Raw genomic sequence first — 16,800 nt, forward strand, 5'->3', positions numbered from 1 at the left:
TGAAAGTATTAACCAAATTGTCACAAAAGTTGTTGCAAAGTCTAGTGTGGATTGTAATGTAGTCATCAATAATTCAGAGTATGATGTGTCCCCTAAATAAGTTTGATAACATAACTATGCCTGAGTTAAAAAATATTGTCAAGGAGTTAAAAAATGTCAGCGGTGGTGAGAATGGCATATCGACCAAGGTGTTCAAAGATGTCATTGATTTTGCTGCAAATAGAATGTTAGACATAATTAACACATCGCTAACATATGGAGTGTTTCCTGAGAACTGGAAATGTTCCATGGTGGTACCAGTGCCAAAAGTATCAAATACCCACATCTGCTCTGAATTTAGACCGATAAATAATGTCTCTGTATATGAAAAAGTTTTAGAAATGGTAGTAAAGACACAAATCGAAAAACATTGTAACGCAAATGGAATAATAGTTGGTAATCAGTCAGGTTTTCGCCAGGGTCATCCCTGTGAAACGGTTATAGTAAATGTCTGTGATGCTTTTCGCAAAGCGCTTGATCGAGGTTGTTACGTGCTGGTGGTGCTTCTTGATTTCAGTAGAGCATTCGAAACTATAAATAGAGACATTTTGATTAAAAAGTTGGCAAGTTTGGGGTTTGGTGGAGTAGTATTAAGATGGTTTAAGTCATACCTAAGCAATCGCACACAAGTGTTGAAATTTAAAAACTGTATGTCTGATGCCCTTGCTGTTGAACATGGTGTTCCACAAGGCACGGTTTTGGGGCCGTTGTTATTTTTGTTGTATATAAATGACATTGTCGAAGCGGTATCATATTCTAATATTTTGTTTGCTGACGACACCATGATTTACATGAGTGGGACGAACATTAATGAACTTGAGAATTTTATTAATTATGATATTAGTAAATTATACGAATGGCTTTGTAAGAATAGTTTAAGTGTGAATGTAAAAAAATCTAATTATTGTATCTTTGGTAAAAAAAGCTTAATTTCTAAAATTATATTATTTCTAAAATTAACTTATATTTATAATGTATATAATGTATCTATTAACATAGGAGGCGAAAAAGTTACTTACAAAAAGCAAGTTAAGTATTTGGGTGTTGTAAAAAGTCATTTGACTTTTTACGATCACGTGCAGTATGTAACCAGAAAATATGCCAAAAAAATAGGGTTTTTGGCTAGAGTAGGTAGCAACCTGTCGATGCAAACTAAACTGTTGCTGTATAATAGTATAGCGGCTCCGCATTTGGAGTATTGTAGCACACTGTTTTACAATATGCCAAAATATATACTGCATGATGTTCAAACTGTACAGAATAGAGCTGTGCGGATAATTCTCAGGTGTAATCGCTATACACCAATCCAAACAATGTTGAATGTCTTAAATATTTTATCTGTTAAATAAAAGGTCGTATATAATTCCTTTGTATTTATCTATAAAGTAAAAAATAAATTAGTACCGTCTTATATATGTGATAAAATACAAAATTTTGCTGATGTACATAGTTACAATACTAGAAATAATTTTGATTTTGTTTTGACTGATAAATATAATAATGAAGTATACGCTAGCAACATTTTATGTAGGGGTCTGTTCGAGTTTAACCGTTTACTAAAGGAAATAAAAATGTGTGAGTCTCTTAATAAGTTTGAAAAATGTATGCGAGACTATGTGCTTCTAAAGTATTAGTACAGAATTTGCGAAATAAATGGGAAATTTTTTGGAAATTTATTTTATTTGTTCTAATTTTTAAGTATACCTTTTAGTTACATATTTTGTTGTAAACTGATTATTGTTTATTGTATATAGCTTTGGGCTAAATAAACTATATATTATTAAAAGACAGTGCTTCAGTTGTTTATCGATTTGACAAGAAAGGAGAGGTAAGAGTGAGGTTAAGCTTGTAAAAAGCAAAATATAAACAAGAGCTGATAAATTAAATCAGTGTCGTTATTACTTTAATTGAATTGTGCAGGCTGTGGTTGGTAGTGATTCTGGACTGGGTGAGTTAATTTTTTGATGGTAAACCTACAAAGTAAGGTAAGCAACAACTCTCTGTATGTTACATGAAACATCATTCAGCTGCAAAATCACCAGCTGTTTGCCCTCACTGTACTGTTTATACAATTCACACAAAATAATAACTTAATCCATAAATTTAAGTTGCAAGGCAAAAGCTTGATGAAACTGTCAACAAACGCCAAACAACCAATTTATGAATTTAAAATGGCGTTGCGGATAGCGCCAACGCCGAATTTTCCAGAATTTTAACGTTGGTTAAAGAACATACGTTAATGACGTCAAAATTCCGTTTCGATCAGTTCACAACTAATAGACCAAAAAACGACAATTATTACGTCATTGCCGCTAGCCCTGGGATAGACTTTACTTATTTTTATGTGATGTGAATGACATCAGTTCTTATTTTCCCGCCCTATTTTCTATTCTATTCTCTTCTATTTTCCATGGTTACCGGATTTTACTTAAAATTTACAAAATTGTCTACTTGAGTTATTGTATTTTTTACATTAAAATAATTCAAAAGAATTAATATTTGATGATTGATTGATAACATTTAAAAGAAGTTAATATACCGTCTTGGTTACTGTCAAACAGTGACAGAATTCATTTTGAACAACTGATTTTAATTTTATTTTTTTTTTAAATAAACGTTGGGGAATTATAGTTTTGAAAAAGGTGTTTTTAACATTTATTTGAAAAGAATTGAATAGAATTATAAAGTATGTTGCATGAAATATGTTAAGAATTGTTTGTAGAATCCAAAACAAAAGATACTAAATGTTTTTGTGAAAAGTGAGTTCCTTCAATTTTATCAAGCATGCAGTACTTTACAAAGACACTCTATCATACATATTAACTCAAGGTTGAAAATGCAGTTTACTAAGTGTATAATAATAATTATTGTGTTAAACATAACAATAATGAAAACTGCAATGCTTTTAATTTTGGATGTTAATTTAAGTAAAATCAGCATACTGACCTTAAAACTTGCTTTTTTATCCTGTTCTGATCTAATGTAGTAGTTAAACACACTGCACACAATTTTTTTCTTCCACTATGTTGCAATCTTCTTAGTGGGAAATTTGTTCCTCGCTTAGGTCAATTTCTTCATAAAAGTTGTGCTTTCTCATCCACATGGAAAAGTAGTAAAGTATTCAGCATATACAGGATACAGATCTGTGAAATAGGCCCAATTTGTTACTTAAACCACCCTTAAAAAATGTTAGGCTATAAAAAATTTGTAGTAATGATGCATCAACATAGTTTATGAAGGTTAAGTATGGAATTGCTATTGCAATCTTACCTGGGCCGGCAGGCATTGTGTCTATTATGACCATTGAAAAAATATACATTTACTTGATTTTAGAGTATAATCTTCACCAATTATTGGATTATTATTGTAATAAAAATTCAATAATTATTTTAGCTGCATGTTAATTTATTTGACACAATAAAACAAAAACAAAAGCAAAGTGACAAGTTACAAGTTTGCATTTGACATCACAACAGATCCAAGATGGCCATATTGTCGTGAAAACCCAGTTTTCCGATGCGTGGATTTTGAGCTTCGATGTAGATGGCGGAATTGCGCTGTATTAACAAAAATCAATAATTTCACACACAGACAGTCACTAGACGAGAGAGACGACTAGACTTTTCTTTCTGCCCAGGATTTGTCTGACTCTAAGTCATCCCCAGGCAGGCCTCTCAGTGCTTTTCACAAAAAATACTTTACACACACAAAAAAGTCAAAAAAATCGATTAAAGGCACGAAAAACGTTGAAAACCGAACTCCCCCTCGTTCGAGTCGTTCTATAGTCCACGTTCTAGAGGAGGCGCGGAGATCGTTCACGTCCCCGCCGCGATGAATTAGACGCGAATGGGCGGTACTCGGATCCGTTGCACAGAACGTTTCGTTTGGGAGCGGGATTGCATTCCGCGCCCTCTCGTGAGCCGATGGATGAACAACGCCGCGTTATATCGTTTGTACGACATCGTTAGTTACTCGTAAAATTACGTTATTTGAATTGTGCAGGCTGGTATTGGTAGTGATTCTGGACTGTGTGTGTTATTTTCTTGATGGTAAACCTGCAAAGTAAGGTAAGCAGCAACTATCTGTGTGTCACATAAAACATTGTTAAGACAATTTCGGTGGGAAACGCCCAATGGCCGAAATCGGTTAACCGGTCATGCATTATATTCAAAAAATAACCAGCTAGCTTAGCGCCGGAAGTGGTCGAGGGTAAAAGTTGGAGAATTCAAACAAATAACAGCCGTATCTAAGTGAAATTCGATATTCTAGTTTGTCCTTAATCAACGTAAATAAACGTCTTTGCGGTGGTAGTGCTGGGTAGGTGTCCCGAGTGACAGCTGTCTACAGTGACAAACACAAATAATCAATGACAAATGTCAAAAACAAATTAGAGGCTTACAGAGGCACCCTCTAGCCTACCAATCTAACCTGCTATTAGTAAGATAGCAAGTAAGCTCAAGCTCAAACAAACAGTTCTAAATGGCAAACAAATGCTCGCAACAATGTGGTTGGTGATTTTTAAGAAGGTTGAGGAACTGAAACCCTTAGTCAATTTACAACAAGTAATGAGGCACCCTTGAGTATTGTATTTATACTCTGGGGTTGTGCACATAGCAGAACAAGTCTTGGATATGATTTCTTCAAGGCATTTCAAAAGTGCAATTTTAAAATTTTTGTATGATTTTAAATGTTGTTGCTTAACTTGGCGGAAATGGCCGTTATTTGGTGCCGTAGTCAAAGATTTTAGTTTCGTTAGTATGCATGCTGTGGCCCGAGCATTTGAGTAATATCAGTTTGCAACATCATCTGAGCGAATGTTACAATCAATTGACTCACCACGATGACGAGAAGGGTGTGAGTTCATCTTTCGTTTTGTTACATTTATGTTGTGCTCATGTTATAAAAATGGTTTCTAAGGAATTGAACACATTTTTAAATAATGATCATATAGAAAACATTTTGAAAATTTTATTTGCAAAATGTATTATGTTAACGACACTTAATGATGTTACTGTATGGTTTGAATGTATTTGCATTCTGGTTTTATCCAACACAAAAATCAACGTGTCATTATGCAAACTCGAAAGTTGTGACACGGATAATAATGACGAATCGGCAAGTAATGTAATTCAAGTAGAAGAAGAATTGTCGTCTTTTGATAATGCATGCACAAAGGTAATGCTCAGTTATGTACTCCTAAATTAGAATAATCCGTCATACTGTCAGATAGTGAAAATAATAAAAATGAGAGAGTGGGGAAATGTAATTACTTTAAAATACATATATGCCTTTTCTTCCTTTATGGTCAGAAATTATGATTTCGAAAAAATACTCATTAAATAGATTGAGTAATTGCTATGTTGAAAGTCATTTTGGTAATTTAAAAAAAACGAATGTTCTCGCAGGTAACCAAAATCTAAAATCTAGGAGGTTTGTGAGAAAGTCTAGAGAACTAACTTTGGCCGCTTATAAAGAAATGTTATACGGAATATCTAAATCGAACCTCGCTCGGCCCTCTATTATCAAAGACATTTTATTCAACAAGTTAAATAATCAAGAAAGTTGTAAGCGAAAAAAGACAGTTACCGGAACCCGGACCATCAGGTATAAGTGCACATTCGTCTGCCCCTGCTGATCCCGTGCCCCCAGTCCAGCTAGGGTTGATGCCCAGATAGGACATCAACAACAACAGACAGGCAATGAGCCTCAAATAGAGGCAGTTGAGCCTGAGCCCGTGGTTCCTCAGAAGCAAGGATCCGACAGCGACACTCCCGATGAGGTGGATGGAGATGAGCGCCTAGTTAAAGGTGTCACCCCAGCCCCAGCACGAGATTTACGACGCCGAGTCCCGAGGCTAGGAGAACGGAATCCTCCGAAATATAGTTTCGTTGGAGACCATTCAGTTGAGGCCGCCGGTGCCTACCTCAATTTGCTCGCCACTAGTTTGCATGTACCTGAGGGTCCCGCCATGTTCATTCAACACTACGCAGCGTCTTTCCAAAACGTCCCCAACACGTTGCTGTAGAGAAGTGAGATGAGTAAGAAGTTGACACGGTCCGCTAGCCGCCTGGCGTCAGAGGTGGAGCAACAACTGGATGAAATGGCTCCTCAGGAGATCCAAGTTGTCAAAAAATCCGCTGTTCTAACAGCGCAACAAACCATTTTCGAGGAGGTGGTATCCCTGGCTCCTTGCCATCACCGTTTCAACGCATTTTTCTGGTAACTATTTAAAACAGCTTCAAAACCACTCAATATCCACTGACAAAAAAAAAAACATCAATCGAATGGTCCAATTAATAGCGAAAGTTGCCTATACTGTGGTCTTAATGGATTGGATGTCACTGCGTTATGGCATCAATGCGATATGTGTAATGAATGATGAATGAACGATATTTGAAATACAGAAAACTATTTTTGCACTGCATTTTTTGTATGACGTATGCATTATTTGTAAATGTGGAGCATCAACGCTTATTGGGTTCAGTGCGATCTATATGACAGGTGGGTACACCAAAATTGTGATCCATCGTTGGACTCACATCAGTCGTACATTTATTATAAAAGTATAATTATAAGAAAAAAATGTATAACTTGCTCAATGTTTTGAAATTAACTGGTGTGCAACTAAAATTAGAACAAAAAGCTAAAAGCAAAAAAATATCATTTTTGATCAGAGGAGAGACGAAAGCGCTTAAATTCTTCTAACTTCCGTAAAATTATAAATGCTATACACAATACACTGTGTGTAAAAAGTCCGGCAACCCTGAATTATAAAAATAAGGTATATGCAACAAAACCGACAAATTTAGATGATTTAAGAAGAAGAATTATGGATGAATGCAACCTTATAACACGCGACATGTTACAAAACGTCATTGAAAAATTTTATTTTAATTTAGCTCATTGTCAGACAGTTCAAGGGGCACATTTTCAGCATTTAATCAAATAAAAATTTTTTACTTATTTAAAGTGTAGTTTTCTTTAATAATTAAATAGCTGCCAAACTGTTTAAGATAACCATACAACATGTTACATGAAATGTGATTAGAATAAGAGAGCGAATCAGAAAATGTCATTGAAACATGGTCCTTCCATAAGAAAAAACATAACCTCAATTCATTGCCATATTGTGGCTAACCCTGTATATTCCTGAATGTCACCTAACGGTAAAACGTTTAAAGTGCGTCAATATTTATATAGGATATTTTTCAATAAGTTGTATATTTTGCGAAATAATTCAGGGTTGCCGGACTTTTTACACACAGTGTATATCAAAAACTAAGTTAACTGATTATGTCGACTCAGTTAGGCATTCAATTCATCAAAGAAGGAGAAAATGTTATTCGAGAGTATGATAATCCACAATAAATACTCATATTTAGCTGGTTCTCCAGATGGTTTGGTGGTTAATGAAAGGATAGTTGGGGTAAAGTGAGTCATAAGCATATATTGCTCAATTTATGTTAAATCGGAGCTGAGCAGACACAAAAGTTGATTTTGCTGTAGGATGTCAATCAGTTGGAAAATAAATAGTAAGTTTGATAGATGTGATTGGCTGATTGTTCACACCCAATGTCAGCTTTTGCAAAGTTACTCAGTTCGCCATGCGTAGACTGCCATTAAAAGGAATGACACTTTTCCTGATACACATTACACAGACATTAAATGAAAATTCTTCCGCCAAATAATGTGTAGCTTACAACGCAATAAAATACGCATATAATAAACGCTGATTATGACAACAATAAAGCGAAATAGCAAATAAAACTACACACAACCCGCGACTCTATCTTTATTAATAAAATTAATAAGAATTCCATCCACCTAGACGATATCTTTTCTTCTCGATTCACCGCAAAAATATCTGAAACAAAAAAACATATTTTGTATAACAACATCTTTTCCGCCTTCCCTCACATCACAAAACACTAACTATATAGCGTCCTGCGATGTGTTGCGAAAAAATGGTCGTGTTATAAAAGTGTATTTTTTTAAATGGGACATCTTTTATGCATGGTGTATCAAAAATGACGCCCAATCAGTGATGTGAACTGGTAAATTACTCATATATTACCGTGGTAATTTACCGAAAATAACCTAAAATAAATTACCGAAACTTATTCGGAATTTACAAAATAAATTAACGTAATAAAAAAATTTCGTAAATTACCATTATTAACGATATTTCCTTGTAATTTACCATATTTAGTGAAAGTGCTCTCGAGTTGTTTCATCATTTGAACTTACTGCAAACTACTTCATTATTACTATTACTTTAAACATGAGTTTAGATAACACTAAATAATACATATTGATTTGACGTTCAGCAATGCATATTACTAAAGTTAATAATGATGATTATTGTTGAGATTATTGTGTTAACATAAAACAATAATGAAAACTGCAATGCTTTTCATTTAAATGTTAATTTCAGTAAAAATAATTAACTAACATTAAAACTTGCTCTTTTGTATGTATTACTTCTTGTTGGGTTATTTTGGGATTATTTAAGTCAATATAAAAGTTATGCTTTATCATACACATGGAAAAAAAGTGAAGTATTCAGCATGTTTACGTTTAGAATCGCCTAGCTGAATTTTTATTAGTGGCAACAGCGCCGTGTTTTCTGACCACACGTTAGCAAGCAGCCAACGCCCGATGCGCCAGCGCCATCACCTGTTACGGCGGTCCGCCGCACCGCCGCAGGAGTTGTCTATGAAGCCCCAAGCCGTTGGTATCGTTTGCCACGGTTTATTGGCATATTTTAGTAGAAACCCCAGCCCCCCATCGTTATTAATACGTTTATTTCATTAATATACCGTTCAAGGTGGAGCTGGGCATTTTCATTTATCAGTAACAATCCGTTTTCATTTAATACAGTCCACTCAATTAACATTAGGGCCAGTAAAGCCCGAACATATTTGGTCATTCGAGCCTGATTTAAACAAGTTTTAAATCAGCAGTCACCGGCAAGTTCGACGTATTTCGAACCATTAACATTGTGTTTTTAGGCGTGCGTCAAATGCACATGAATCTTTGGAACTGCACCATTAAGTTCTGGACGTCATTATTGCTTATAATTATAGCAAAGTCTATAGCGATAAAAGGCTTTGAAACATTGAAGCAAAGGAAATCAAGTTTAAAAGCATAATAGCCAAGTATTTTCATACATAAGGGAACAGTGCTAAGGAAAAAATACAAGCCTTCCTGCATTCTGGAGTCCAAGGTAACACCTGCATGTTTTTTTGTGCAACTGAGACGGAGTTAAGTGTCGTGTGCCATCCTTTTGGAGTTCAAGCTTCGGTAGCTGATTTCAATATAAACTTTCGGTGTTTTTTCGAAGTTTTCACGATACCTTCTTTCTGTGTTGGCACATCGCACCCTTTACAGTCTGTTTGATTATGTATAATACCATTTACCTTTTCCACGTTTTTTTGTACATTGAATTAATTCTTATTATTGTTATCACAATATGGCACCCAAAAAAGATAAACTTAAGAAAGTTTCAACCAGTAATGATGCAGAGAGTGTGTTGTGGCCTAAAAAGGGAATGGAAAAGAATTTTGGATTTTCAGACGTATCTTGGTGAATTAATTTATTATTATCAATTTTTTTTAAATGGTTAAAATAAATTTTATTGACAAGTGTATTGGAAAATGTATTGTTGGTTGCAACTGTTTTGATCCAAGAAAGTTCTAAGTTAAAGTTTGTTTCAGACATTGGTATGTTAAATAGGCGGTTAAAGAAACAGTTTAGGGACGCAACCTTCTGACTGAGAGGATGATTGGATTGGAAGGGGATAATGCAGTCAGTACTGGTGGGTTTGTGATAAATGGAAAACTCAATGTGATTATAAGACCTGTAAAGCAAAATATCAAGGAAAAGTAGTTTATGGGATGACTCTAATTCCATGGTGAATGAGATTGATTGGTGTAAATTATTAAGAAATATGAATAGTTGTTGAAGGTCATTAGGGGACCCGTCAAAAAAATACAAAAAATGTCATCCACATATCTTTTGAAAAATACTATTTTATTGAAGGAGGGGTAGGATTCTAGGAAATGTTCAATGTTGGACATAAAAATTTCTGCTAGTAGAGGGGAAAGACATGAACCCATAGCCAGGCCCCCAGACTGTGAATAGAAGGTGTTGTTGAACTGAAAAAAGTTTTGATCCAGTACCAGAGCCACTAGGGTTAGTAAGTCTTCCACCTGGAAAGGGTCCAGACCTTCGGAGGCAGACAACAGATCTCGGACAAAGTTTAAACAATCGAGTGGTGGGATGCTAGGAAAGAGGTTGAAAACATCAATTGATACAAATGAACCTGTTGTGTGCATTGGCGTGCACACCGCAAGGTACTTACTACATGCACAACTAAATTGCACACTTATTTTAACTTAACCTAATTATATTTCTTTTTATAAGGTACCATCATGAATTAGTATTGTTACACTTTACTGGGTTCTTTTTAATAAGTGAGACTTTGAATAAATTCAACAAGCTTTATTTACTAATTACACAACAATTTACAACACTAGAAATCACTTTTAAACCACTAAAGTCACTTTTCACTACTTCGCTCTTTGCTTTATCGCGCCACTGTTATTTCACAACTCACAACTGACTGTCCATCGGCTCGATAGGTTTATATGTGTGTGGGTGATCGATTCTCGAATGTTCCTGTATGCACAGAATGTTCCCGCTATACGTCCAGTAAACGTTTATTGTATCGCGAACATTCCATCCGATACGCCGATCCAAGTTTAAAGATACCGAGACATGTCCAAAAGTAGCTGTTTTGTGGATTTGCATTTTACATGGGGTCAAATAGGTAACTCCCTTATTTTAAGGCCTAGAGGGTTGAGACTTCGTATTAGGGGGGTAAGTTTGGGACACCCCTAGGATGCGGTGTTGCCACGTTGTGCACTTTTCCCCTAAATTTAGGGAAATTCTATACAGGGTGTCCCACGACGAAAGACATCGATTGATATTGGAAAAAGTATAAATAGGAGAGTTTTGAAAATTAGGCTGGATACTGATGTGGGCATGCCCAATCTAACTAAAATATTTTCAAGAACAGAGACTGGCAGTTTATCTGCAGACATGGTAACACACTTGATAACGCTAGAGGAAGGGCCACAGTGTTGCTAAAACCGAAAATAAAACTGGGAAAGGCAAACCCTCCCTCTCTAAACAACCCACTAAACGACTGCCTTCACTTTACAATACCTTACCTGGACGACAAAATCCACATATTCCTCGTATATATCCATCCTCACTCAGACATTGAACAAAACATTCTGACTAAAGCATGCCTCTACAAGTATGCTATAATAATTGGAGACTTTAACGTAAACAGAAAGAAAAAAGTACAGCTGGCCAGATTCCTAAACAATCCAGACTTTATACAAAAACAAACACCGCCGACATTTTTAATACCAGAAAACCAGGACTCGACACCAGACATATTACTACATACGGCAAACCTGACAAATATTATAAACAACGTTGATTTGACAAACGAACTGGGTTCCGATCATCTGGCTATTAAGTTTGACATTGACATTCATCAAACACAACCTATAAAAAATACGAAAGAAAACACACAAAAATTTGATTTAAACAGGACAGACATAGAAAAAGTACAACGACAAATACATGACTACATTAGGCATTTACGAAAATTATACCAGCTAATTCCACCGTTTACCACAATCGGTGTAACTTTTAAGGATCTGGTTCATTACGGTTGAATGAATTTTAGAACGCGATTGGTATTCCTATTCCTGATATGTCTTTGACACTTGACTGGCATCCAGATGTTCATTGCTGAAATGTTTTATAATTTCGGCATACCTCCATCTCGCGAACAGAATATATTCCAATATCCATTTTAATTTAACAGGTCAATCTCATAAGCTAGCTAAATTGCGGAACAAACCCACAAACCGTCAACCATAAACTAATTTTTGAGGTTATGACTCTAAATTTTAACGGAAAACCTGTCAAAAGTCACTTTTTTCTTAATTTACCGACGGAACTTCTCGATCCATAAATCATAAACCGGGTACATATATTCGGTATATCGGTAAAATTTCAGAACGGCAATAGTAGTTACCAAAAACAATTTTCGAACGCTCTAGGTTAAACAGGTATCTACCGGTAGAATATTCGTAAATGCCTATTCAATCACAAAAGATAAAGCCTTCTATACAAAACTTACAAGAACAACTGACATTGGCAATAGAAAAATTTTCTCCACGAGTCAAGAATACTTTTTACCAACACACTTTGCCAAAATTTATCCTGAGACTAATCAAACGCAAAAGGGAACTATACAGACTATACACTCGCATTCAAGACAATGATTTAAAAAGAATACTTAACGAACTCAACAGAAACGTCAAGACTTTAGTAGAGCAATACAAACAAGACAAATGGCTTGAGGCGTGCCAGGAAATCGAACTTGACAACGGGAAAACATACTGGCAAAAAATAAAAAAACTCTCACGTTACAAAAAAAATAACCCAGTTGGCATAATTAACGAAAATGGTTCAGAACAAAACACAGACCAAGACAAAGGTAACACTTTTGCTAGACACTTCGAAAAGGCTTTCCAAGTCGCCACCAATCCTAACTTTGACCATCAGAACTGGACCCTAATAAACGAATGGTACGACAATTACTTTGACGACCAGACTAACAACAGATTTCCACTAATTTCAGACAATGAATATGATGAAGCACTAACGCACCTTAAGAACACCGCACCTGGCAAGGTGTAAAAGCTTGTGGTACTTGGAATAAAACTGTGGACTGTATTACTTGTAAACTAGACTTTTTAATACGGAAATAAAACATCAAACTTAACTAGTACAAAACGCGAAGCGCCGCCATGAAAAGTTCTGGACGGTCTAATTTTTCTCCACAAGGCGTGATTCTGCGGCGTTGCCAGCGTTGCACTGCACACACTCACTCCGTTCGTATTACGCACAAACGTGTACTCCCCCATTGAAAGAACTGCGTTTCTTTCAATCCTGAAGTGGTAAGGGGCATATCTTCGAAAAACTTCTTTTTAGCATCCCCCTAGCGGTTTGGATGGTAGAGACACGTCCAATTCCGTCTGCTCCCGGATGAATCTCCATTATCCGACCCAATCTCCAATCCGAAGGTGGCAAATTCTCTTCTTTCAGAATAACCAAGGCTCCTTTCGAAAGGCTTCCATTGCTAGCTTTCCATTTAGTACGGCGTTGCAGCTCACAAATGTATTCACGTTTCCAGCGTGACCAAAAATGTTGACACAGCTGTTGGGCTAATTGATATCTTGTAAGGCGATTGATTGCCACGTTTTCCAAATTTTCGTCAGGCAAAGATGTTAATGTTCGGCCAATAATAAAGTGAGCCGGACTTAGAGGGAGGAAATCATCTGGGTCTGAGGACAGTGGTGATAGAGGTCTTGAGTTGAGAATTGATTCGATTTGACACAAAACTGTATTAAATTCCTCGAAAAAATGGTGTGCATTTGCCAAAACGCGTTTAATGTGATGTTTCACACTTTTAACTCCAGCCTCCCAGAGGCTACCGAAGTGCGGAGAGTAAGGAGGAATAAAGCTCCATTCGATACCCTCACTTACGCAGGAATCAGTTAACTGATCTCTGTTTTTCTTAAGAAACTCACCCAATTCTCGTTGAGCTCCCACAAAGGTAGTTCCATTATCTGAGTATATCTTTTGCGGTTTGCCTCGTCTTGCGACAAAACGGCGTAGAGCTTGAATAAATGACTTGGCGGATAAACTAGATATGAGCTCAAAATGTAACGCCTTTGTCAAAAAACAGACAAAAACACCGATATAACATTTCTCAGTAACCCGACTTCGATTTCTTCTAATTAAAAAGGGCCCCGCATAATCAACACCAACAATGTTAAAGGGACCAATTGCTATAGAACGGTCGCGAGGTAAATTGCCCATTATAGGTTCAACAATAGACAGCAAAAAAAAGCTTGCGCTGTTTTAAACCTAAAACAGCGCAAGCATTTTCTAGTAACTGACCTAGCTAAGCTACGTCCTGCGATTGGCCAAACCTTTTCTCTTATGCTTGCTAGCAACAGCTGTGGGCCAGGATGCAACAAGCATTTATGCTCGTGCTCAAAAATTAAACGTGTAAGAATATGTTTTGACATTAAAATTACTGGATGCTTCTTTTCAGCAGGAAAATCGGAGTACTTTAAGCGCCCTCCTACTCGTAGTAAACCTAACCGATCTACAAAAGGACTTAAATTACCTATTCTATTAAAACATATGGATTTATTATGTTTTAATTGAGCAATTTCACTGAAAAATGTTTGAGCCTGGGCTGCTCTAACTAGACATATCCAAGCTCGTCTTAATTCAAATAAAGTTAGAGGACCTACCTGCCTTTTTCCTGGACTAGAACAATTTGCTTTAAATCTTAGAATATAGGCGGTTACTCTTTGTAAGCGCATAAATGAAGAAAACCTGTCGAATGAAAAATCATTTGTACAAACTGGTTTGCTACTTATCAAACAAGAGGCGTGATGTGGTTTCAACTCTATTAGCTCCTCGATAATTGGCGCAGAATTTGGCCAAGCCTCTGGACACCAGGTCTGCCGGATTGTCTTGGCTGGGTGCCTCCATGTATAATGCTCCGTTAGAGTTTGTATTTCAGCGACGCGGTTGCTTACAAATACTTTCAAATTGTTCGGACTAGTTCTCAGCCATGCTAAAACGATTGTTGAATCACTCCATAACACGCACCTACTAAATTCCCGCTTCGAAGCCTTGATTACTTTATCAACCAGTCTTGCTAGCAGCAATGCACCGCACAACTCTAACTTGGGTATGGTTAGCGATTTGACTGGCGCAACTTTGGACTTTGCACACAACAATGCCACTTTCACATTGCCAAAGTGATCAGTTGAGCGTAAATATACGCAGGCGCCATAAGCTTTTTCCGATGAATCAGCAAACCCATGCAGTTCAACGGTTTCTGCATTTTGCAATTGCGCATGGCGCTCAATTTTCAATAAATTTAAACTAGGAAGCTCGTTGTAATAAGTGCTCCATTCCTTTATCAATAAAGCTGGTAATGGGTCATCCCATCCTACTTTACTGGCCCATAAGCGTTGCATGAATATCTTGGCTAGAACAGTACATGGACTAAGCAGGCCTAAAGTATCAAATATACGAGCGATTAAGGAAAGGACCGTTCTTTTGGTACATTTGTGCTTTTCCAATAAGTTTTCAATTTTATAAACTAGTACGTCTTCATGCCACAACCAGGTTAACCCTAGAACCTTTGAAGTATCATCTAGACCAAACTGTAACATTCCGGACGCTATATCTAAATCGCCAATCTCCTTTAATATTTCTGGCCTATTAGAATGCCACTTTCTCAGTTCGAAACATCCTTTTCTTAATACCATTGATACTCCAAGACAGATTTTTTGGATATGACTCATAGAATCTGACCCGGTCAATAAATCGTCCACGTAAAAATCGCTACGGATAATCTCAGCTATTTCTGGATCAGAATTTTCACACTCATTAGCTAAGTCGAATAAGCATCTAGTTGCTAAGAAACTTGCACTGGCATGCCCGTATGTAACTGTATTTAGCTGGTACGTTTTTAATTCTTCATTGGGACTTGATCTCCATATAATCTTCTGCAGTGCTCTTTGACTCGGTTCTATGAGGACATGGCGGTACATCTTGGCAATATCGGCGGAAACTAGATATGCATGACTCCTAAATCGTATGAGGATGGAGAATAAGTTGTCCTGTAATACAGGACCCACCATCTGGATATCATTTAATGAAATTCCGTTACTTGAAGCCGCAGAAGCGTCAAAAACAACTCGCCTCTTAGTGGTTAAGCTCGATTCTCGAAACACACCATGATGAGGCATGTAGTACTCGGGTTTCGATTCCTGATTCTCGTTAAGTAAAGACATGCTCGTACCCAACTGCTCGTATTCTTGAATAAAATCAATATAATATGACTTCATTCTTGTGTCCTTGTTTAATTTCCTTTCAGTTGAATAAAATCTTTTCTCTGCAGTATTTCTCGATTGACCTAGTGTGTCTGCTGCTTGCTTTAAAGGTAACTGAACTACGAAACGGCCATCTGGGTCTCTTCTAGTGGTCTGAGCAAAGATCTCTTTGCATTTGCTTTCTTCTCTGGAAAGGGTTCTGCAGCCATTTACTTCCTCTACTTCCCAGAATTTTCCCAATAACTGTTCTAGTTGCATGGTGGCCGCATTGCAGCGCACTCCTGATGAATACCTTTGTCCACCGACTGCTCCGGTTACAATCCAGCCAAATTCTGTCTTTCGCAATGATGGTAAACCTTTTCCTAGTAAGATCTTCTCTTGATGTAATAAATCCCAAAATAAATCGGCTCCGATTAAAACATCAATGGGACCACCTGCTAGTGCCTCCGGATCCGCTAGTTTTATATTATGGGGAATTTGCAAATGACTGGAGAAGCAGGCCAAATGCGGGCTCCAAGAGAAGCTGGTACTTCACGTGCAGGTAGTGGGCCTGGAATGGGTGCTAGTGGTATTAGTGCTGCAGCTGCTCCTTCAATTTTTACAAGTAAACAGATACCTGGGACGACCTTTCAGCGTGAGTATTGCACTACAACCCGCTGGATATTACCTGCTTGTAAAACTGCAAAACGCACTAAAGTTATATCCAATCCTACTAGTGATATTACTGCTGATGGCTATGCAGAAATAC

At 36.8% G+C, this 16,800-nt stretch overlaps 2 protein-coding genes across 2 annotated transcripts; both read right to left on the reverse strand.

Moving 5' to 3' along the window:
• Window positions 1-13,071: 13,071 nt before the first annotated feature.
• Window positions 13,072-14,010, reverse strand: LOC145737322 (uncharacterized). The gene has a single exon (XM_081991956.1). It carries the CDS (start codon window positions 14,008-14,010, stop codon window positions 13,072-13,074), a length of 939 nt encoding a protein of 312 aa, XP_081848082.1.
• Window positions 14,011-14,506: 496 nt separating this feature from the next.
• Window positions 14,507-16,310, reverse strand: LOC145737323 (uncharacterized). The gene is made up of 2 exons (XM_081991957.1): window positions 14,588-16,310; window positions 14,507-14,538 (listed from the first exon to the last, which is right to left on the reverse strand). The coding sequence occupies exons 1-2, from the start codon at window positions 16,308-16,310 to the stop codon at window positions 14,507-14,509; spliced, it is 1,755 nt and encodes a 584-aa protein (XP_081848083.1).
• Between the last annotated feature and the right edge of the window lie 490 nt (window positions 16,311-16,800).

Source organism: Ips typographus, linkage group LG13 (assembly GCF_016097725.1).
Source record: "Ips typographus isolate SLU linkage group LG13, UJ_Ityp_2.0, whole genome shotgun sequence".
NCBI classification, from domain to species: Eukaryota; Metazoa; Arthropoda; class Insecta; order Coleoptera; family Curculionidae; genus Ips; species Ips typographus.

What these genes read in the sequence shown, in the direction of transcription:
- LOC145737322 (XM_081991956.1), bottom strand. Translation starts at nt 14,010, where the DNA reads ATGGGCAATTTACCTCGCGACCGTTCTATAGCAATTGGTCCCTTTAAC.
- LOC145737323 (XM_081991957.1), bottom strand. Translation starts at nt 16,310, where the DNA reads ATGCAACTAGAACAGTTATTGGGAAAATTCTGGGAAGTAGAGGAAGTA. An exon ending in GAAACCACATCACGCCTCTT is followed by an intron (nt 14,539 to 14,587) that starts GTTTGATAAGTA and finishes TTCATTCGACAG; the next exon opens with GTTTTCTTCATTTATGCGCT.